The sequence below is a fragment of the Labrus bergylta genome, chromosome 6, assembly GCF_963930695.1.
Source record: "Labrus bergylta chromosome 6, fLabBer1.1, whole genome shotgun sequence".
In the NCBI taxonomy this organism is placed as follows: Eukaryota; Metazoa; Chordata; class Actinopteri; order Labriformes; family Labridae; genus Labrus; species Labrus bergylta.
Window position 1 is genome coordinate 17490674 of NC_089200.1, and position 23062 is coordinate 17513735.

Sequence of the window (23062 nt, forward strand, 5' to 3'; positions counted from 1 at the left end):
GAGGCATTTTTATGTCTGTGTGCTTATGAGAACAGAGCTGTGAGAAGTCCTGTTATTGTGCCGCTCTGCTCGGACACTCTCACACACTGTCAGTACTCTGTGGACCGCTGACACCCTGAGTGGTACCCACTCTGTGACTCTGATTGGACTGTTAGACAAAGACATTTAACCATGAGTGGTGAGTAACCAGTCAACAGCTAGGTTTGAAAAGTTGAGAGACTCTCTTACAAGGTATTTTATCTGATCATTTGGAGAATAGTGTTTTTGTTGTTGTTTATTTTTTTTTAAATCAAGGGGAGAAAAAAAATGCTGTTTTATTCAGAAATTGTTGCTTGTGGGAGCATTTAACATTCACCCGCTCAGATTTTGAATGAATAATTCTTGTTTTACTGCTTTGTGCATAAAATAAATCTGAGATACGTATTACACAACAATTATTGTGATGAACCAGAGCAGAAACAATAGGATGAGCTGTAATACAGTATTGAAGATGTCAATTAACAGCTTGAGAAGAGATTCCTGTGTTACGGTATGTTTTAACACAGCAGTCTGAAGTGGCTCTCTGTTGAGGTGCGAAATGTGCTCTGCTTTATAAGCTGCACACCAGTCAACCAACAAAACTGATGGTACTGAGTTCTATTTTTGATATGTGTTTAGTGTTGCTGTGGTTTGGGATTATATTGTAGTTCTATTGTGTTTTTTTGATTGGTAAAAAGTGCCAGTTGACCATCTCAGGTTTATTGATGCTTTCTGTTACTGCAACATGTCTCATTAATTTTTATGAGTTACTTATCTTTCCGTAGATGTTTGGGTCGCCATACAGATGCCTAAACCAGATTTGAGCGGTTCGAGTCGGTGTGGGGGCTTTAGGCCAGTGGATGGGTGGCTGCTGTGGCATGGCAGTGACATCATTGACGAACATAATGAAACAAAGTAATACAAAAAACGTGCTGTCAAACCTCTAGAAAGAAGAAATTACACCATCTCACCTGTTAAATAATATGTTTGTAGGACAACGCATATACATTGTATAGTGTTTTATGAACATATTAAACAAGGAAGTACATCAAACATTGAGACGAACTAAAACATTCAACACATAATGGCGCTTTAAGCTGTTGATATGGGTGGTCCCAGTATGGTCCATGCTCTTGTGGTGTGACTGGATCAAACTGAGGGTTACCTCTGCCCCTGCTGGTCTACCCTGCAGTATTGAGGAAACCAAAGCAATTCCAAAGAAACCAAACTGAAAAAGGACATTTTCACCTTACCATAAAGCCTACTTTTTTTTTTTTACAACATACAGACACACTTCTCATTTTGTTCAGGAAAAAAACACTTTCCAGAGTCAGACAGGCCTCTAAAGTTGTGTCACTAGATTGTTCAATATAGTGTTCTATATTAACCAATGCAGGTTACTATTAGACAATGATAAATTGACCAAATGGTAAATGGACTTGAGCTTGTATCGCGCTTTTCTAGTCTACTCAAAGCACTTTGTAAACCGCATTTAACATTCTCACACTGATGGCGGAGGCTGCTATGTGAAGTGTCCATGAGTATTAAATAATCCCTTTCAAACACATCGATACACCACTGACGCAGTGGCTGGAGCAATTTGGAGGGCAGTGTCTTTCAAATGGACACTTTGACATATGACTGGGAATCCAACCCACAGCCTCCTGGTTGAGAGACACTCCAGATACCACTACCACAGCTGCCCGCAATGCAGAGTTTTTCTTGCAGGCATAATTGAACCTGTACAGAAATGACTGCCAAACTATCAGAAATATATCTTTAACAGAGTATAATGCTGATGGCTCTTTTTGTTTAGCAGCTGATGTTTTTCACAGTAACATTTCTTTACTGAAGCTTTAGTTTTCTTCCAGTGTTTTCTACACCTGGCTTTGTAATGCTGATTTGGAATGAAGATGCACAGAACATGCCACTGTTTTTTTGTTTGGTGGTTATACCAATTCAATGATAATGTATAAGCTGTATGACCTATAGTGACGGTTTAGTTTCAGTTTTCATCCTGTCTCATCAGCTCAGCGCAACAGAATTGTTAGCACTCTCTTGAGTTCTTCACTCCTGTTGTTTAACATTGAGACTCTATTGCAATTCTTGATCAGATGTTTTCCCCTGTCAGTTGCCCACACACACACACACACACACACACACACACACACACACACACACACACACACACACACACACACACACACACACACACAAACATAAAATACTAAGTGTTAAGTTCTGTGAGAGAGCTGATTGTTCTTTATAGACTCTATATTGGATAATGGGCTTTGATTAACTAGAGTCATCCCATTACATGCCCAACAATGGCTTTTTTATTTTTTATGTATGAAGGATGTCTAGATAAATGAGAGTCTCTGAACAATGAAAATCAATAGAAAACACTGATGCAAACAGAACAGATGACGTCTTTGAAGATCATATCCTAAAGTGTTGATCCCCCAGGGGAGAATGAAGAAATAGAGGTGCTGGAGCTCAGACACAGGCTGTGCTATTATGTATTGTTCTTTAAGAGCAGAGCTTCAATCTGTTGGCAGAGGGTAATTCAGAGGAAACACTGTAGCCTACATAGATAAGGAGAAGTGAGACCGACAGCCACGTGCTATACACACGCTGCATTGTGGTGTACAACACGGGAACACGGTAAGACTGGCAGAACTTTTTCTTTTGGGCTTTTTGACATTATTGTTACAGCTTTAATCTATAAAAGGAAAGCAGAGTTATTACTCTGAAGATTTAGAAATGCACAGATCATATTTACACACTCCTTTAAGTACATATAGGCAATAATAGAGCTAAAACATGCATATATATAGAACCAGAATAACACCTGTAAAATGTTTACATTCATGGTCATGCAGTCATACAATTTGAGGTTCTTGTGGTGATTGTGTGTGGTTAGGTTTGCCTGCTATTAGTCTAACAAGAGGGGAGGTCGTTATGTATGTTCTGTTTTGTTACATGAATGTTCATTCATAATTTCCACACTGCAGACACAAACTATCCGTATTGTAGAACATGAAGTCTTGAACAAGTGCTTTTACTTAAAAAACTTCAGTATATCTCATTTAAAGTTAATAGGCATTATATGGTTAGTACAACAGAAAAAAGTTTGGACAAATGGGATGTTTGTGTTGTGACAGATGATAAGTTTCCCTCCATTTCTCGTCTTGCTGTTATCATTGACTAATGATTTACTTGCAGTCTAAAAAGGACTGTTACGTATTATTTCTGGGCATTGACAAGTAAAACTCCAACTAATTTTATTCTAGCTTTCATGTCCATCAACTAACTCTTTCACTATTATATTGACTTTATATCATATTGAAGGCATATCAATTCATGGGCTTTTACAAAAAGCTGGGGGTTTTTTCAGCATGATAAACTTGGGCCACAATGTCACAGTCAGCATTTATCTATAACCACATATTAACTTCCCTCCAGGGATGCATTTTACACTTTCAGATAAACACTAACTCATATTGTGGGTCCTGGCTGGAATTGGTTTTATTGACAATCTTAATTAATGTCTTTAATCTGAACTCTTAAACCCAGTGTCCATGCTCCTGTTTACAAAATTCTTCCATCCTCTCTTTTTAGGAATGGACGCCTTTTGCTACTTGAAAAATATCACAATGTGCCAAATATCACACATCCATGTTTTAAAAAATAATTCTGCTTAAATATTTTTCCAAATTGTCACGTGATAAAAAGTTCTATGTGGCTAATCGATACTCTGTACATATTTCTCACCCTGATCAGTTTCTCACGAGACCTGCCTCTTGGATCAGGTGCTTGAGCTGATTATGAATGAGAAGTCCCCAAACAGTGCCAGTCTTTTCCTTAACGAGGACTCGGACAAACCCCAACTGCCAGAGAGAGGAGACTTGAAGAGGCGCATACGCAGGGCCATGGAGAAGAGAGCCAGCAGCATAAAGGAGAGGATGGGCTCCATCAGTCGAGAGAGCATCAAAGGTTTCCTGAAGAGGAACCTGTTTGTACTCTTCACCGTTGCTGCAGTGGCTCTAGGTGAGTGAAGAGAGAAGCTGATTGTTGGTTTCACATTCTTTTCTGCAGGACATTCACTGTATTTTCATGGTGGCCATTTTCCTCTTATGTCATGCGTAGGGCGGGAAGCTCAAATGCTGTTGTAGTAATATTCTTTTGAAGGTTGCAAGTCTTAGGCTACATTCACATTTGACTTCTTTTTTCAGAAACGCTGCCTTCAGCACCTTTTGAGCGCTTCTGCGCAAGTGTTCTGTAACCTTAACAACGGGATCTAGCCTACGTTATCGTCTACCAGATAGCTTTCTACTGATAACGTTGGCTGGTAAACTGGCAAATAAAGTGTAACTATTTGCAATGGCTTTGGCGTTTGAGGAGGAGGATGCCCCTGAACAACCAATGTGCCGTTTATGGATGCATGACATCCTCCTCAATAGAGTGTCGCAGGGGGCATTCCGCAACCTGATCCAGGAGCTCCGCTGTACTTACCAGAAAGACCCAAAGATCTGCTGATCTGTTCCCAGATGGACTCCTTTATATGTATGTTGCTGTATCATTTGTGACTCATGACATAGCTATAACTCAGTGTAGTGTGAAACGGCAATCACAAGCTGTTCAACCGGTACTTTCACGTTATCCATCTTGATGGGTGTCTTTTTGGGACATTGGTCAGCTGTCAGAAAGGCCCTTGTATGTAAAAAAGGCGCTGGCAGTTGAAAAAAAGAAGTCAAGTGTGAATACGGCCTTAGTAGAGTATTAGAAAATGTATTGTTTTACTGTTTCAAAATAAAAGCAGAAATAGACAATAGTTAATAATTTTGGGAGGGTTATTGGATTATTTTAAGCTAATACAACATATTTGATAACACAATACCTGACGGACAGCGTTAGCTTTCAGCCCCTTCCTAGCTTACATTACGTTTGCTTTAGGAAGTAAATTTCTAGCTAACCTTATGTTATGTTATGTTGTATCCTTTATCGTAAAACGCTAAAAAATGGTAATTTTAGCTTTCAGGCACTTCTTAGCTTATGGAAAAATAAGCTAACATGATTGAGTGTTAGCTGTTGACTAAAGGGGGGGGGGGGGGGGGGGAAGGGGGTAAGGGGTTATCCAATATGTTGTTGTACTGTATATGGCCAGATGTGTTACTGGATTTCATTGCTCATTGTCAGTTTAAGTGGTGAAAAGGACTTGCAACCTAGAACTCTGCAGCACAACTTTATAACAGCATTAGATAAGCCCACCGTAAGCATGATGTCAGAGTAAAATAACAGCATTTATATTATAGTCAGTTCCCTTTATCTGACTTTTTTCTTTTGTTTGCGTGTGCCAATGTATTCAGGTGTCATCCTAGGCTTTATTTTACGCCCTCACAACCTGTCCCAGAGGGAGATCAAGTACTTTGCCTTTCCAGGGGAACTGCTAATGAGGATGCTTCAGATGCTGGTGCTGCCTCTCATTGTTTCCAGTCTGGTCACAGGTTGGCTTCAAACAAGCAAATACTTCTGAGATGTTTAAGTATAGTAATACTGGTTAGACCCTAAAATGTGAACAAGATCTAAACTTGCTGGAAACTGTTCACAAATGAATCTCCCTTGTGCCAGGTATTTCTTCCTTGGACAGCAAAGCCTCTGGTAAAATGGGTATGCGTGCGGTGGTGTACTACATGGTCACCACCCTGCTGGCTGTCTTCATCGGCATTGTCATTGTGATAATCATCCAACCTGGGAAAGGAAGCAGGGACAGTCCTGTGGCCAAGAGTGGAAACATAGAACCAGTTCAGGCTGCTGATGCTTTCCTGGATCTCATTAGGTACCAATAATGCAGAAACTTTCCTTGACCCTATTATGAAATTGAACACAGGTTTAGCTATTCTATCAGCTATTCTGATATGGTTCAGACACAGCCAAATCATCCACATTTAAAGGAATTGTCAGACACTTTGGAAAATGTAGAGAAAGTCAGATGATGCTGCTGCCAGTCACCAGTTAGCTAGGCTTGGTAGCAGCTATTAGTCTGAGTATACTGGCCTCCCTCTTCGTGCTTGAAGTAGTTTATCCAGCTAGCCAAACAATCAAACATGCTCAGAGAAGACTCTCAGACCGAAAAGTTGCGTTGTCCTTAAGTTTACTGAGGGACATGAATTGACTGTGAAACTGCAACACAAATAGTTACAGAAGTATTAATGAATACAAGCTCTTGAACATAGATTGTCTTACAACCTAAATTACAAAAACTAAGGTAAGTAGAAATACATAGATGTAATCAAACAACAACACTGTACTGTATATCTTACTCTTAAATGTACATGAAAACCTATGTAATTCTGCACATTATCCATGCTAAATCACTAATAAACAGCAGCTAAACAAACAAATTGTTTAATATTCACAAAACAGCATAAAACCTCCGTATATGGTCTTCGATAGCTCCAAAAAGTCCTTCCAGTATACAGACAATGACACTGCATTGTGATCATTTACTCAAAAGCAAAGGTGAAACTTAACTTTGAAATCAAGCCGCATTTATACTCTGTGTCACTAGGCGGCAGTATAACGTCAAATGGCATAGAAACAGTCTTATGGCATAAAAGGCCATGACACTGAGAAATACACACGTTATGTTTATGTACAGATTCAGTGACAAAATATATTATGTTAGATTGTGGACTGAAGGTAAGAAATCTGGATGGAGTCATGCATCTCTCTTAAAGAAATTGTATGCTAAGCTAAGCTATCTGACTGTTGAAGCTTTAGCTTCAATATATTAATTTCCTATCTTTAGTACATTTATAAAAGTGAAATCAGTCTTCTCATATAATGCTTTATAGGAATCTGGCAAGCAATTGCATTTCCCAAAATATCAAACTATCCTTTGAAAAGCTTTGTATATAGGTGAGGACATGAAGAAATTAAAAATTGTAATGCAATAATTGTATCTTATTGAATGACAGATTGCATGGTAATTGACGAAAAATACTAGGATTGCAAAATATATAACCCGTTCAATGATGTTCTGTTCACAAATGTGATAATCTCCCTGTTTTTATCCCAGGAACATGTTTCCTCCCAATCTTGTTGAGGCTTGTTTCAAGCAGGTGAGGTACTTTTTTCCTACCAGTCATGTTAAAGTGATTTAAAAGTGATTATTTGATATAACATAACAACGTTTTTATTTAATATACTGTTACTATCATCATTAATCTCCAGACATAAGTCAACCAAGCTCAAAGAAAACACATCAAAGACAAATAAAGAGAAAAACCAACACATTTTCTCAGCATGAAATCACATTCACTCCATCATATTTCACTGTCAGCAACTTAATTGCTTGAACATAGTCTGTGAATTTTTTTTTTGATTTTCAAACATTCCCTTGCAGTATAAAACTGTGTACAAGAAGACTGTGCACATAAGGAACGTGACAGTTACACTGAATCTCACCGACACTCTCAACGTGACAGACTCTAGCCTCAACATGAACCTCAGCAGAGTGCTGCACACCATACAGGTGGGTAATCTGCATAAAGTACCTCATCAGTAATTGAGAATGCCATCTACTGATTCTTTACACATGTTTTCTATGGCAGGAGACAGTGGAAGAGACTGTACCTATGTCCGGCTCCTCTAGTGGAGTGAACGCTCTGGGTTTGGTGGTTTTCTCCATGTGCTTCGGTCTTGTCATTGGCAACATGAAACAGCAGGGTCAGGCTCTCAGAGACTTCTTTGACTGCCTGAATGAAGCCATCATGAGGCTAGTGGCCATCATCATCTGGTTAGTAAAAACACCTGTAACCTTCTGATCTTTATATTGAGAATGCATCACCTGTCAGTTGCTCAGTCTTCCTTAAATATAATCATCTCACCCTTCAGGTATGCTCCAGTGGGCATCCTGTTCCTGATTGCAGGGAAGATTGTAGAGATGAAGGATCTGGCACAGGTGGGAGGCCAGCTTGGGATGTACACTGTGTCGGTCATTGTGGGTCTTCTCATCCATGGTCTTTTTGTACTGCCATTACTCTTCTTCCTGGTGACCAGGAAAAACCCCTACAGCTTCATTGGTGGCCTGCTACAGGCGCTCATCACTGCTTTTGGAACTTCATCTAGGTAAGTATAATCCCTGGATACTGACAGATATGTACCTTAATGTCTGTGCTTCATCAAGTACTGTACTTTTAGGGTATGTTTTATGTGTCAATGCATGGAGACATATCATAAATACTGGAGCCAATGTCACCAGAACATGTCACACTACAGTTTAGATCTATAAGAATGAATACTACTGTGCTTACAGTTTGAGATACAAAATTACACTCAATTTGTTACGCACAGCATATTGGGCCTAACCATTGAAACATTAAAGATACCATACAACACAACACTATACACTGAGATGAGCTATTGTACGATAAGATTCAGCATGAAAACATAGGATACAACACAAAAGTTAAGGTAAGATATGATACAAAACTATCTGGTTCAATGTGATAAGAAATGATAAGTACTGTAGGATACAATACAATTTGATCCAATAAGATGCAATATGATATGACATTTTCTCAAAAAATATTATGATATAATCAGATTTGATACATTACAATGGGAAACAAGTCAAAACATGATAAGATATGACAAGATACAATATGATAGGATAAGATATATGATACAAAATGATATTTTATGATACCGCAACATACCATACCAAATGATGCCATACCATACATTGGGACGCGAAACGATACGATTCTACTAAAGGTTGGAAATTAAATTGAGAGTGAATTGTGTTTTTCGTACTTTGTGGGCACTAAATATCTCCTTCATACTGCAGCTCTGCTACACTGCCCATTACCTTCCGCTGTCTAGAAGAGAACAACCGTGTGGACAAAAGAGTGACACGTTTTGTCCTCCCTGTGGGAGCAACCATCAACATGGATGGAACTGCTCTCTATGAGGCTGTGGCAGCCATTTTCATCGCCCAAGTCAATGACATGGACCTAAACTTCGGCCAGATTCTCACCATAAGGTAATCCAACTTGAGTGTTGTTAGTTTTTTCTTTGAGCAATAAAAACAGATACTGTGCATTACATCTGACCAGCCTTCTCTTAAAGGGGAAAATCCCCGATTCATGCTTAAAGCTGTGCTACCACATGTAAAAAAACGTATTATGAGTCCCTTTTCTTTGCTCAAGAGGACGTTTTTCTTAAATCTGATAAATTGCTTCTGTGCCCTTTGGGGAGGAAGATAACAAGTCTGAAAATGATAAACATTAAGAGGAGTTGTGAAAAAGTCAGCTCACCAGACTTCCTCCACTTTGCTTGTGGCTAGCCAGTATTTTGTTTCTATCAGGTCACCAAATTCATAGTTGTAAAATTCCTCATTTTCTTTTGTTACGCTACTACTCCCACCAGGAGTGCAAGTTTATTTGTTTTTTTTTATTAAATGCCTTCTCTCTCCTCTCCATCCCTCCCACCACCCACTCAGTATCACGGCAACCGCTGCCAGCATCGGAGCAGCAGGCATCCCTCAGGCTGGCCTGGTTACCATGGTGATCGTATTGACATCGGTGGGACTGCCCACAGAGGACATAACACTGATCATTGCTGTGGATTGGTTCTTGTGAGTTTCCACTAAATATCAGCTTGATGGGGATTGGTCTGTGTGCAGCCTAAATGTCATTGTTAAGCTTCAGAGCGCCCAGAGGTCCCTCTTCTACAAAGGTTGATGATGCATAATGCAGAGCGACAGATTAGAAAGACACTGCATTATTTATATGTGTACAATAATATTTAACCTCTATTACCAGTCATGCTGTTAAACCCCTTTTTTTGCCTTATATCTGATTCTTCCTCTTTGCTCTCCCCAGGGACCGTTTGCGTACCACCACCAATGTGCTGGGTGACTCGCTAGGGGCTGGCATAGTGGAGCACCTTTCCCGAGGAGAACTGCATTGTCAGGATGCTGAGGTTTGCAACTCTGTACTTGAGGAGAACGAGAAGCCCTACCAGCTTATCTGCCAGGAAAATGATTCACACAATCACCACAACACTGAGACTATAATGTAAGACCCTTGGGGATTCACTTACAACGAACATTTAGCTAGAAGGTTGGCTGTACGTGAAAGTCTTAGGAAATAATAGTTCTTGGTCAACTCAGACAGTGTTTGGGATGTCCAGAGCCATGTTTCTGGCCGTTTAATGACAGACAAAAAGTACACGAGCTGTCTTGTAGGAACAGTATCAATCCTACACCTACAATCTGATTCAGTGTTTCTGCCTAGAGTTCCAGTTATTTCGGGGGCATTTTGCTGGTTTGTAACTGTCTATTTCAGTGTCAGGCAAGATAATTATGTCAAAAACTGTTGAAAGTATTTTTCATAGTCTTCAGCTTCATTGTGTTTTCAAAATCTTCTATTATTATTGATCCATACAGAGAGCCTCATAAACTCCTAACCAGCACTAGTGTTAAAATACACAGACACCACCATTCATAAAAAAAAAGGAAACAACAGATTTTCTCCTCTTGTGAATAGTTTAATCACACAAAACTTTGCATTTTCTGTTGCATCATTTTCTCTTCCATAAACACTCATGTTTGTGAGTATCGCCGTGACTACCTCTAATAGGATTTAGAGGTTATATATGGATCTTCTACAGCAACCACATGAAACACACTGAAGCATATCAGCAAGTTGTAAATACATCAGTCTTATAATAGTTTTTCTTGTTATTTAAGTTTGCTTGCACAATGTTGTCATAAAACTTTGAATGTACCTGACTGTTAAACACTCAAGAAGTGTGCTAAAGAGAATATTTGCTACCTGTTATTCTTTAGTTTAAAAAGTTTTTTTTGTAACTATTTGTTTTGTATTTCAAGTGACTGGTTAGATTGGTAGAGTTTTCTTTTGGGGGGGGGGAGTAATGCTTTAAACATGTAGGACTGTTCTGCTACAAAGTAATGCCACAGGAAGAGCTGCAGTGATACTCGTTCTTTTTCCTTTAATCAACACAAATATTCAGATTCTTAAAGGCAGAAGTATCCTCAAAAACAATGACTGATTTTAATTCATTTTTAGTTAAAAGTTCACCTTTTTCTTTTTGAGTTTGATCAATCTTGCATTTGATTATTTGTAAGATGCCTTTCTTTTGAAGTATAACTGTAGTGTCAAGACTAATAGAGAACCTTTTGTTTTTGATCACAGAGAATGCTTTGTATAAGTTTACCCATACATCTGCCTGTATTTTTATTATTATCATTATTGTGGTTCTATTTTGACTTGAATAATATATTGCAAGCTAATGACTGATTAATTTAGTATTGTTTTGTGTAGAGCTACTGTGAAGAACGTTTGTAAATGCCTTGAGAAATTGAATGTACATTTAAATTGTTGCTGTTGATTGTTTTAGAGGAAGTGTAGTTTAGTATTATCAAAGTGAAAAGTTACCATTTAACTAAAAGCTCTTCTAATTTTGTTTGACTGTAATGCTCATTAAGGGTTTTGCTTTGGTTTTAATGCTTGGTGTTATTTTAGTAAAAAAAGCTCAACATTTTGATGGACAGCTTCTATAAAATGTGACAAATAAATGGCTCAGGAATTAAAGTGTGATTCTCATTACTGTGTTTGTGGCTACCCCTGGTGGAGGATATTCTCCTTTCAGGAAGCTGTTCTCCTTTGAAAGACACATGAGACATATGTAATATGAGCCAACAGTTTCAAGCTTACAATTAACCTTGTTTGCTTCTGTTTGCATATAAAAACTTGTAAAAACTTTCTGTTGTGGTCAAGGAAGCCCATAAGGGGGGAAAAGGGGGAAGACTTTCTGGGTCGTATGGGGGGTCCAATTCAGGTTAAGGAAAACATTGTCCATCCAAAATTTAAGCAATGACAACCATTTTTTAGTCAATTAATAATCACAACAAAAAAAATCTTTATTTATTGTTACCTGTGTCAAAATGTCAAGCTCTTCTTAAAATTGAATGAGTCTGAGCCATTTTTATGTTTGCAATGTTAATGTAATTAAACTTAAATGCTGGGACCTGCACAACAGTCAGGATACCAGAAAAGAAAGGAGGTTAATTTAGCCGCAACACAAACTTGTTGACAAGCTTTTCTTCAGTCCGCTCAATGTGCTGATTGGAGGAAGGCTAAGAAGGCAAATGTTTGCCAGGCAGCTAGCGCATTTTATCCAACAGGCATGTATTGATATTTTTAATGATACCTGCAGAATGGCCTGTTAGGGGCCCATCCATTTCTTTGGGCTGGCCTGGCTGTAATTGTCAAATCTTAACCAGCAAGGTCTCAATGACTGAACTGAATAACACGTTGTGTTGTCTTCATTCATATCATGTAGATAATACAAAATTCATGCGGTTCCTTAGCGCTAATAAACAAGTGTGTAGATCTGGCCCTGTGGGCCATGTTCCACCACGGTGGAACTCGGTAGTTAAAAGCTAACTGATGTTGACTGCTAACTCGAAGTTTCATCGTGCTAAAATAATCACACAGACAATGCTAACATGACATGTTTGAGATGTAATTAAACATGTCTTTAAATCAAAATGGTTACCATTATTGCTTAGTTACATATGGCAGCATGCTAAATTAAGCTAGTTAGCACTAGCAGCTGAGGCTAACAGGCATGTCACTAGTTGTAGGCCTACATGGTTTAAACCAAACTTGTCGTTGTAATTGTGGCATAGTAAGAGGAAAAATTGATGAATCATAAAACTGTTTCATTTTTTAGAAGAACATGAACATCTTTACATAACTTAATGGCAATCAATCCAATTGTTGTTGAGATATTTTAAGGGCCTGAGTAAAAAGCCTAAGACACAGCTGTCCCTGAAGCCATGGATGCTGCTAACATGAGTAAAGTCAGTGTATTGTGAGGTAAATAAGAAACCCACACAGGGGCACAGAATACAAAAAAAGACAGTATAAAACTATTCTTTCAGATTATTTTATAAAATTCACATATAATGCATTCTTTTACAATACTTTTGTGTTTCATACACAATTGAGCCCTCCGAGTTTTAACAGCTTTGCCATTTGATGAATCGACTCATGAATACTTTGGCATAGTTTGGTGACAGACTACTAATGAAAAAGAAACATGTAAACTGCAAATGTGTAGATCTTCTGGTGGATACCTGAGGATCTCTTATTTAAAGATTAACATGAGTTTCATACTGAGATTACAAACAGTCAATAGGCAGGGTAGACAAAATATCAGGAACAATTGCTTACTAAAAAGGTGAAATCTTCCCTTTGATCCCACTTTTCACCTGTCTAACAGTCAGATATATCAGGTAAAAGTCTGCACTGTGTGCAGTGTCAGTACACATCACTGAAAATATACAAGTCACACATAAGCATATCATGGAGTATGCTGTTATACAATAGAAATATCACTGCTCGGTATGATTTGTTTTATAACACCTTTTTCACTGATTGTACATCAGCCACGAGAAGTAATATTATTGTAGAGAGAGACACTTCCAGGCAGACTGGCAAATAACAGTATGAGCCATTCAATAAAAAAGAAACAATTCTGCTTATCTTACAAGTTAATACTCCTCAGTTTCTGCCATCTGTTTGGGAATATTTCAAGCACGATTTTTGTTTAAATATCAAAAGCCATTTAAATATGTATTGCTGCCCAGGTCTGGTCCATGGGAGACAGTTAGTGTAGATAGAGAGAGACACGAGACGACTGGAGAGTCAGCAAAGCTCCGCCATGGAAAGATGACGAACTGCTGAAAGTTTACTTGGCCTGTAGAGAAGAATGCAAACATTTTAAGAGATTATTTATCATGAATTATACACTAATCACTGAACTTGCTTGGGATACCAGAAATTGAACAAAAACTTACTTATGACTATGAGACCTCGACTTTTGGATTGTTCTCCATCACTCCACATTGAAAACAGCCCAGTTATCTTTCTTGTCCTATTGATGATAGAGAACATCCATTAATGTCTCAAGTCTCAAATAAAATAAAAACACAAATCAATTTGTGAATATTTGACCTAATACATTTGATTTCATTACATTCGATTATATGACCGTTAATAAGTATTATCTTGATGTGATGTTACAACGCCATAAAGGAGTAGTTGTTTCTGACCTCTGACATGACGGGCAGGTTGTCATGAGGAAGAAGCCACATGGTTCGGTGGGCCTTGGTTCTCTGTCTCTGCAAAAGCTTTCTCAGCAACCTCTTCACCTTCCGATCTCTTGGGTCTGCACATTTCACCGCCTTTTTCGTGTATAGACTATAAAAAGATCACAATACTTGTTACATATCATGGCAGGTGCTATGGAGTAACATGAGAGAAACCCCAGAAGTTTTGAATAAAAACATTGACAGAAATAATTATTTAACAATAAGTATTAAGGATTTAAGGATTAAAAAGATGTCTGTCAGGTTGTAGTAAATACTGAGAGCATTTGAGCCCCAGGGAATCCTAAAGAAGACATTCTGGAAATAGAGTCAGATATTTTTCTCTGTCAAAAAGACAGTACTGCTTTTTCTGTTTGCCAAACTGTGAACAAAAGTAAGGAATGTTGGAGGGGGGCTGGAAACCATTGAAGTACAGAGCACTTAAAGAAACTATTCAAACTTCTGTGTAGGAATTCTCTGTTTTTGTTAACTGGACCACATGAAAAAGCTCCTCAAGCGACATCTGATTTCCCTGACCTGCTGGAAACAATAGGTATCACAATGCAGAATGGTTTACTTAACTAAACCCTGCTGTTCTGACTGACTGGCTGAGGCAGGGCTCAGCTGGCTCGGGAGGTATTTTCAGATGGCTTGTTATTCCCACATATTTCCTTTCTTACTTCCCTGGCAATTACAGCTCCGAGCCCTGCCATAACAACATGACCTGGAAAGATGACAATGCCTCTTAGCCCGGCTCTGCCCTCCTCTAACGAGAGGCATATTTTCCATGCCTGCAGATTGCTATGTGCTCTTTAGCTCCAGGAGTGGATAGTTGAAATACTTGCATGATGGCTTGTATACTGCAGTCGGGCCCCTCTGTCTGTACCTCAAACCGCAACACATCTTTGGTACGCACCTTGCCCTGGGAGTACAACATGCAGCACTGGACATCTCTTTGCATCTGCACGCCTTTACCTGGGACAAAAAGAAAAGAAAAGGGTGGGAAGTTAAATGACAGAGTAATACCAAGACCCTTTTTATGTCAAGCTCACTTCATTATGTTGGCTTTAAGCTTTGTTTTACCAGGTTATGTCAGAGTATAACTGTTTTTAAGTGTGAACAGCAAACTGCAGCCCCAAAGTCCTAAACAGAACGCATGGTTACAAATAATTAAAAATAGGTTTATGGGTTTTCTGCACATAATCCTTATTTTTTAAGACTGCAGTCTATAATTTAATGTTTGAAGGACCGAAACAGTCTTTGGCAGATTTTGCACACAGCAAAATATTATCTGTTCTGCAGGATGTGCACATGCCCTCTTTATACACACACTAACATATGGACACACATGTACACTCATGAATGTCAAAGCAATTACAATGATATCCCATTGTGCTGCAAAACATACACGCATGGCAGGGAAATGAGACAGAGAAAGTGAGAGAAAGAGGGGAGGAGTGTGTGTTTGTGTGGAGGGTGTGCCATGATGCCTTTTCATCCAAAGCAAATGTGTAAACAAATTAAAGTGTGAAGGAAGCAGCAGGAGCTCTAAAATAGGACAGTGCTGCTTTGTTATGCCACAGATGATTTTGAATCCATCCTCAGGCACATCAACGCACTTCAAGTGCTTTCACAACATTTCATTTAACAGAGAAGACGACACACTGTACAGACTGAGCCCTGACACAGTTGCTTCTTTTTTTTTTTTTGAGTGTTGTGTGATTTCAGATGCTTGTCCTCCTGCCCCTGTGTTTACATCCATGCCTCCATCCCTGCTGCTCCTGCTGCATGCTGCTACCCCTCTTTCCCTCTTCTCTCCTTTTCTGTCTTCGCCATCGCTCTCTTTGCTACACTGTCCACCTGCAGGGTGCATGCACACCATGCAACACACACATAAACACAAACATAGTAAGTAAGGTTGTGTCCTACCTTCCACAGATGCCAGGAGAATAACAGTCAGAGAGATAACAGTCAACATCTGCAGCATGAACATGATGAGGCTGGCAGAGAGGAGGAGAGGAGGATAATCTACTCTGTCACCTCTCCCTCTATGGCTGCCTCTCTTATATTACTCCCTCCCTCTCTTTATACCTCCCTTCCCATCTCTCACTCACTCACTCACTTCCACCACCTCTTTTTCTGTCTCACCGTCTTTCCCTCCCACCCTCTGCTTATCCACTCTCAGTCATTTCTCCTCCTTTCACACTCATCTCACCTCTCACTTATTTCTCCTTTCCTTTCTCTTCACCCAGGGTGCCAAGCCTCATTTATCTCATTTAACATCCTTTAAATTCCTCCGTTGCCCTGCCTATTCGCTTGCTGGCAGTGTATTTTCCCCTTCATGTCTGAAACATTTATTTGGTGAAATGAAAGAAGAATTAGCTGTAAGAACTTATGTTACATGATCAGACCTGGATTTCAAATGGCACAAAAATCATCCATTTCCAAATAATAACTAATTAACCCTGGTTTGCAGCTGTATCATGTAGTTGTGGAAACTCTTAGATGGAACTAAAGGCATGTCTGACTTGTGCATTTAGATCAGTGGCTGCAGAGTTATGTTTTCTGTGGGATTCCAGACAAGCACACATAGAAGTTGCCATAAACTGAATGTATAACTTAACGCCAAATGAAAACATGTATACATGATCCATATTTTAAAAGTTGTTTATATCAGAGATTAGATGTTCAATATATCTTAGTCTTTTACCATATCAAACTCCACTTGTGAAAGCAGTTTTGCTTCAGAGAAATAGTGTTGCATCTTGAAAAATATTTAAAGCTTTTATTTGGCTTTTTCTTGTTTTGATGCTATATATGTTATTGCTATTTAGGTTGTTGTTTTTTTTCTTAAATTGTGTAATTTACTGAAAAGTGCTGCTTGTAATGTGTGTTATATGTGCGCTTTTTAAAAAAATGCACTTTGTAAGTGGTGTTCCACAGGGTTCGGTTCTCTGTCTCCTAATGTTTCCAGTTTGTGTGCTACTACTAGTTAACCTTATGATCAAACATTGTTTCTTTCTATGCCGTTTACCCATCTCTGTATGTTCAATTTTAAACCTCACAATGTAACATTTCTTAGGCCAATGTTACATTTTCCCCAATAACAAATGTTACACATTATTCTCCATATGACTTAATAATAAAAATCTTACATTCTTTTTTAACAAAGGTGTCTACAATGTACAGAAGAAACATAAAAGTCCAGCAGCTAATAGTGAAAGAAGTTCATGGACATTATTTGATTTCATTCTTTGTTTTCTTTCTTTTTTAAAAACATTTTTTTAGGCTTGGCTCATGCAAGTGCAGAAATGGCAGCAAGTAAATGTAATATATTTGGCCAATTAAATGATTCAGATGTTTGAAAAAGGTTTCCTTTATATGTTTTTCAGCCTTTCCTGTCCGGCACATAAATCATAATAAAAATTGTAATTTAGTTTCCATAACTGAACACCACAAGAATAAGCTGGAGGCTCTGAGAGTCAATCATTTACATCCATTACGGAGAGAGTTTCAACAGAAAACCGCATCAGGACCTGATTATGCAAAGAGAGAGAAAAAAACGAGAAATTGATGAAGGCCTGCATCTGTTTCAGAAAGATATTCCTTTGATCTGACCTTGTGGAAGAAAAAAAAATGACAAAAGTTCCAGTCAGATGATCCTTCCAAATAAAAAAGTGTTTAAACTAATCAATCATGGCCTGATTAAGTGTGACAGATACACACATTTTGCCACATCTCATTGTTCATATATAAAACTCACAAAGCTCTCAATGTGCCTCGAAGATTTATAACTATCATAAATTTAAATTAAATGTTTTTTGGTTTTTTTCTATAAAGAAGTTGTTTTTTTTGGCATGTCTGTTATAAATTATATGATAAAAGAAAACATCATATAGCTTTTCTAGTCTTCCGACTACTCAAAGCACTTTTACACTGCATGTCACACCCACCCATTCACACCCATGGTAGTAGTTGCTATGTAGTATCATCCATCAGAAGTGAGCCACAGCTCTACTAATCCATTCAGACTTACTTTGAAATGTATTTAATATCTTTGACTGAGTTTCAGACCATGTCTATAGAGTATATACTCATCTTAATAGGCCCCAAAGTAATGGTTAGTTCAAACCAGCAGTACCAACATTGTTAATTACTTCACATTCTGAGATATTCACATGGGCAGTTGTAATTAGAGGTTCTTAGCACTTTCTTATTCAGTCTGTTAATGGCTTAGTAAATCTTAAAATATGACATTTTGGCTTTGATTGGGCTGAATTAAAGACATTTTCATATAATATTAAGGTATTAATGTTTTTCTTTCTGGAACAAAGGAGAGAGATTACAGGAGAATTGCATGCAACAAAGGCAAACGTCTTCATCACCTTCAATCAAAAGGTCTTCATGTCAAACCAGAACACCAATCTTTTTTTAATAAGAGAAATCATGCTCATATCTCCTGTTTTTTTAGGTGTAATTTGGGTTATTATGTTTTGACTTCGACGACATATTGCAAGTTTGTTCAGATCTATTTCCCTCTTTCGTTGTTAAGTTTGTGTAAGTCTGCCCAGATTGACAACTAATAGGCATTCTTGAATGTCCACAAAGCTGTTTGAATGTCTGCATTTGATTCAGACTGAGGCTGGGTGGGGAATTTTTATTTTCCCTTAAGTTATTTCTGCTGGACTGACACCAAAGACAAACTCTTAGTTGATGGTTTAGTAGGACAGCTCTCTGACATGGATTCAGGTTATTTCCAACTTGAACCACAATAAATCACAAAAGTGATAGTTTCAAAAATGAAACATATTTTAGTCCTACAAGACAGTCTCACTGTACTGTCATTATTCAGCTTGCAGACTGTATGATGAAGAAAAATGGTGTTTAAGTGTTCCCAATGTGAAAAACACATAAACTAGGTCTAGAAATAAAAACAATACATCACACTTCATCAGTCCAAATCATTTGGAAATGCTCTACTTTGAAGAAAAAATAATCTAAATTATACTAACGTTTAGTACATTGGCAGAGCATTTCTGAACCAATGAGTCACCTCTCATGCAGGAAAACATTGCTTGAGACAATAATGTAGGACTTTTTATAGACACATTTTTATTCTAGTGGATCCATACAGGCCTGCATTTCATGTGTCTCAGCAGATTTGATGTGTGCAAATGACCTTTTGCTCCTGAAACACTGGATGTAAGAACTATGAAATATTTAGACAATAAGGCAACAATATGTCCCGTTCGGAAATACACATGCGAAACCTGGATGTGAAAATATGTTGTCAGTGTACTGAGGGAGAGGTTTTTGGGAAGAATTGTGTGTGAGAGTGTGCGTATGAGTGTGTGAGTGTTTAAGTGTGTGTGTGTGTGGTTTTCTGTTCAAGAAATTGACCCAAGAAGTCAGGTTGGAATGTCAGCTGCATAAACATACCTTTCACATGACTACAGGTCGGCTTGTGAGCCTGATACATTTTCTGCATATCTTTGCTGTGATTAAAGTATCTTCTGTCAAGGTGTATGCGCTAACAAACATGTGGGCAATCAAAAATAAAAGCAACTGAAATAAATAGTGGTGCTGGAGGGGTGATGTCTTCTACTTCGGAGGGGTTGGAGAGCGTGAGATGTGTGGAGGGATAGTAAGGCCTCCTGGAGATGTTAGAGGGCTCAGCTCACTGCACTGAACATGCAGTACAAGAGATCTTGTCCCTGAAAGGATTTATAAGGGATACAATGCGGGGGGGGGGGGAATACTTTAACTAATCTTAGAATCTTAGAAACAGGGCAAAGGGAGGTGTAAGAAACTGACTGGAATGCAGGTCTGAAATGTTTGAATTTTTTTCTGTGCTCAAAGCATGGACATGATGTGGTAATCTATCTTGGCCTTAACAAATAGTTATTCAAAATTACAGGAGAAGGTTGTGTTAATACAGTAACTTCCTGTAGTTATATAAACAAACCAGATACAAGTTAAGCTGGGTTAGTAAAGTAATTACAAACATTTCTTTGGCCTGGCCCTGCAGATGAGTATGACTTGTATGAAAAAAAAAAGTCCATTGATTGATTTTATTAATCAGATGTGTCGACAAATATTTGATGAGTGTTATGAAATTTGGTACAGACTTCTAAATCACACTGTAAAGTAATTTCTATAAAATTGGTGATCCCTTACCTTTACATACAGCGCCATCACCAGGTCAAAGTAGTACGTTGTTCAGTTTCTTAAGTTTATGACCAAATACCCGCAAAACAAGAAATATTCCATCAGCCTAAATTCTTCTTCTGTTTAATGCTGATTAGCCCATCTGAACAAGTTTACTTGTAAATCTAAGATTGTGAACATGTTTCAGATCATACCTGCAAATGTTTATTATTGCAACTGTGACCATGTTTCAGCACGCTGTCATGAGCAATTAGCTCAACGCACTGCTTATGCTTAACAGGCTGGAGTTCCGCAAAGTAGCGTGGCTGTAAACTGGGTCTTATCTAACCTTTGGACAGGGTCAGGCCTGTCTTCATGCTAGACTACAGTCATGTAATCCCTCTTTCGTAAGTGCTATTAATCCTTTAATTCAACTCTTAACATGAAAGCAAAAAACTTACAGAACAATCACACTGACTTACTCATATACATGTAGATCATTTTGATGTTGACTTATTGTATATTTCTTTCCATTTAACATTGTGGTATATGGAATACTTGTTTTTCTATATTGAACAAATATTTAAATAGTTTGAATTATGATGCTTAGGCCAATTTTTCATTGAAAATAAGTTCCTTCTTTAAGAAGTTTAATCATTTGTTTATCTTTGAGGGTCTTAAAGAAGAGTGTTCACAATTTGCACTGACCTGGACCTGCTTGTACTTAATCTAGAGGTTCCTGATTTTACTCTGAAACAAAAATATTCAAATACAAATCCAGAGGATAAAAGTTTATTCTCTCAGCTTGCCATCTTTCAATCAATATTTAAGACCAGCCTAGTTCATGTCCTGTTCAGCACAGGAGGAGGAGGCCCTACATCTTTTCACATGAGATTTTATTAATGGAATTTCTTTATTGACTGTGGAAATAAAACGATGTCAAATCCATCAACATGTGATTATATTTTATTAGAAATGAGTACTTCATGTTTCCCTGTGCCAGTCAGGCATTCCTCTGCAGGGAGTTGACTGGTGCTCTTCTGGAACCAAACATCTGTGCTTCTCACAGCTCTGTTTCATTACTCCACGAAACACTAAACCCAGAAAATCAGCTAAAACACACTCAGGCATTTATTTTGAAAATCTCCACTGCAAAAACTCAAGAGGTTAGCCTATGCCTAGAGTGTGAAACTGAGCACTTGGGAAGTGTTTAACAAATGCTGCCAGAAAGAAAAACACACATCTCATGTCTAGAGAGATTCAGATACATTCCTAATGCAAACTTATAGCTCTATGTTGCTCTGTGTTGTGGAAGAAATATAACCTTCAACGATTCACCCCAAGTCTGCCATGTACTGTATGCAGGTCTTGTTGTTGAGCAACAGCTAAATGAAGGATTACAGATGGCATTTTTATTTTGATCACTTTTTTTCACAATTTTATCTGTAGGTTAATTTGATGTCAAACATGGAACCCATCTTTGTCCCACTGTAACCTTTAATTCTTGTTTTCTGAGAGCCATGGGATATTGGAGAGGCCGATTTATCTCAGATAAATCAGTAGCAACAAGTATTTCAGACGACAATCCTCAGTTAAGCCACCACATACTTCCTCTACCAGGGAGCCCTTACATAATAGGTCTTTGAATGTTATATTTAACCGTAAGATTTTCTTTATTACAGACTATATTAGAATCACTGAAAGTTGTTCCACCAGGGGAAAAAAAACTTTGAGGTCTTAACATTTAAACATCTAGTGAAGTTATATTAAAAATGGCCTTTTGATGATTTATTTAAATAATGGATTCCTTGGGGCACTGGTGGGGCAGTGGTTAGTGCGCGCGCCCCATGTATGGCACTATACTGTGGTCCTCCAAGTGGGCAGCCCAGGTTCAAATCCGACCAATGACTCCTTTCCCGCATGCCATTCCCCACTCTCTCTCCATGATTTCTGACTCTATCCACTGTCCTATCTCTCCAATAAAAGGCACAAAAAGCCCCCAAAACAAATGATGGATTCCTTTCCAAACATGCACTAAATGGTCAAAGAATACTTTTATCAATGCATACTTTGTGTGGCTGTCTGTACGAGTAGCGCATGTATTAGATTATTTTAATCTAATACATCCCACCATTATTAGTAAAGTTACACCTTTCACAAGTTAATGGGCAGTAACCTGGACAGCTCCTGGTTTAGTTGTCCCAATTAGCACCATGACGGAAGACGTGAAACATTTTGGGAAGCTTGTTAAAGAATGTTCCATCTTCGTTACATGGGATATCAGGTGGATGCTTTAAATGATAGTATTGTTTCTTCTCATTCTGTTAGTGTGAGTGATGCTTGTATCTCATTGCATCCATTCAACTCTACCATTGCTGAAAGGCTTGTGAATAAATGCCTTACTTTAATGGCCACTGAGAACACAGGGAATTATTTGTTACCTTGACAGCTGATTTGAGTCACTGCAGTCTAACTCAAAACAATGGTGATGGTGAGGTTTCTACTACAAATGGCATCAACACTTCATGCAGTGCAGGAACACAGGACATAAAAGAGCTAAACACATTCCTGGTTCTCAGAGCTAAAGCTGCATATCAAGTCAGAGCCACAACGGTTCAAAACCTGCATTCCTAACATGCACGAAAATTGTACATGAAGAGTTATCCTGCAGACTTCAATTTGTAAGCGTTATTAGACTTGATTTAAACC

The 23062-nt window shown here is 38.3% G+C and overlaps 2 protein-coding genes across 5 annotated transcripts in view; one reads left to right on the top strand and one right to left on the bottom strand.

Annotated features, from left to right (window-relative positions):
- The window catches only part of slc1a6 (solute carrier family 1 member 6), a 13273-nt gene extending 1631 nt beyond the window's left edge, over positions 1-11642 (top strand). For 2 of the 4 annotated variants that reach the window (XM_020638994.3, XM_020638995.3), the window contains exons 3-12: positions 3802-4068; positions 5388-5525; positions 5650-5857; positions 7100-7142; positions 7427-7555; positions 7635-7819; positions 7918-8151; positions 8873-9067; positions 9527-9661; positions 9909-11642. In XM_020638994.3, coding sequence (XP_020494650.1) covers positions 3846-4068; positions 5388-5525; positions 5650-5857; positions 7100-7142; positions 7427-7555; positions 7635-7819; positions 7918-8151; positions 8873-9067; positions 9527-9661; positions 9909-10107 — 1689 coding nt within the window. In that variant the 5' untranslated portion in view covers positions 3802-3845 and the 3' untranslated portion in view covers positions 10108-11642. Of the gene's footprint in view, positions 1-39; positions 179-2539; positions 2683-3801; positions 4069-5387; positions 5526-5649; positions 5858-7099; positions 7143-7426; positions 7556-7634; positions 7820-7917; positions 8152-8872; positions 9068-9526; positions 9662-9908 lie in introns of those variants that run through there. The other 2 variants (XM_065955885.1, XM_020638996.3) reach the window with 2 other exon arrangements.
- Positions 11643-12988: 1346 nt separating this feature from the next.
- ccl44 (chemokine (C-C motif) ligand 44) lies at positions 12989-16292 on the bottom strand. The gene is made up of 5 exons (XM_020638987.3): positions 16136-16292; positions 15052-15181; positions 14171-14318; positions 13916-13992; positions 12989-13815 (listed from the first exon to the last, which is right to left on the bottom strand). Exons 1-4 carry the CDS (start codon positions 16197-16199, stop codon positions 13954-13956), a joined length of 381 nt encoding a protein of 126 aa, XP_020494643.1. The 5' UTR covers positions 16200-16292; the 3' UTR covers positions 12989-13815; positions 13916-13953.
- Between the last annotated feature and the right edge of the window lie 6770 nt (positions 16293-23062).

What these genes read in the sequence shown, in the direction of transcription:
- ccl44 (XM_020638987.3), bottom strand. Translation starts at nt 16,199, where the DNA reads ATGTTCATGCTGCAGATGTTGACTGTTATCTCTCTGACTGTTATTCTC. An exon ending in TCTCCTGGCATCTGTGGAAG is followed by an intron (nt 15,182 to 16,135) that starts GTAGGACACAAC and finishes TTTTTGTCCCAG; the next exon opens with GTAAAGGCGTGCAGATGCAA. An exon ending in TGCAGTATACAAGCCATCAT is followed by an intron (nt 14,319 to 15,051) that starts GCAAGTATTTCA and finishes ATCTTTTTATAG; the next exon opens with TCTATACACGAAAAAGGCGG.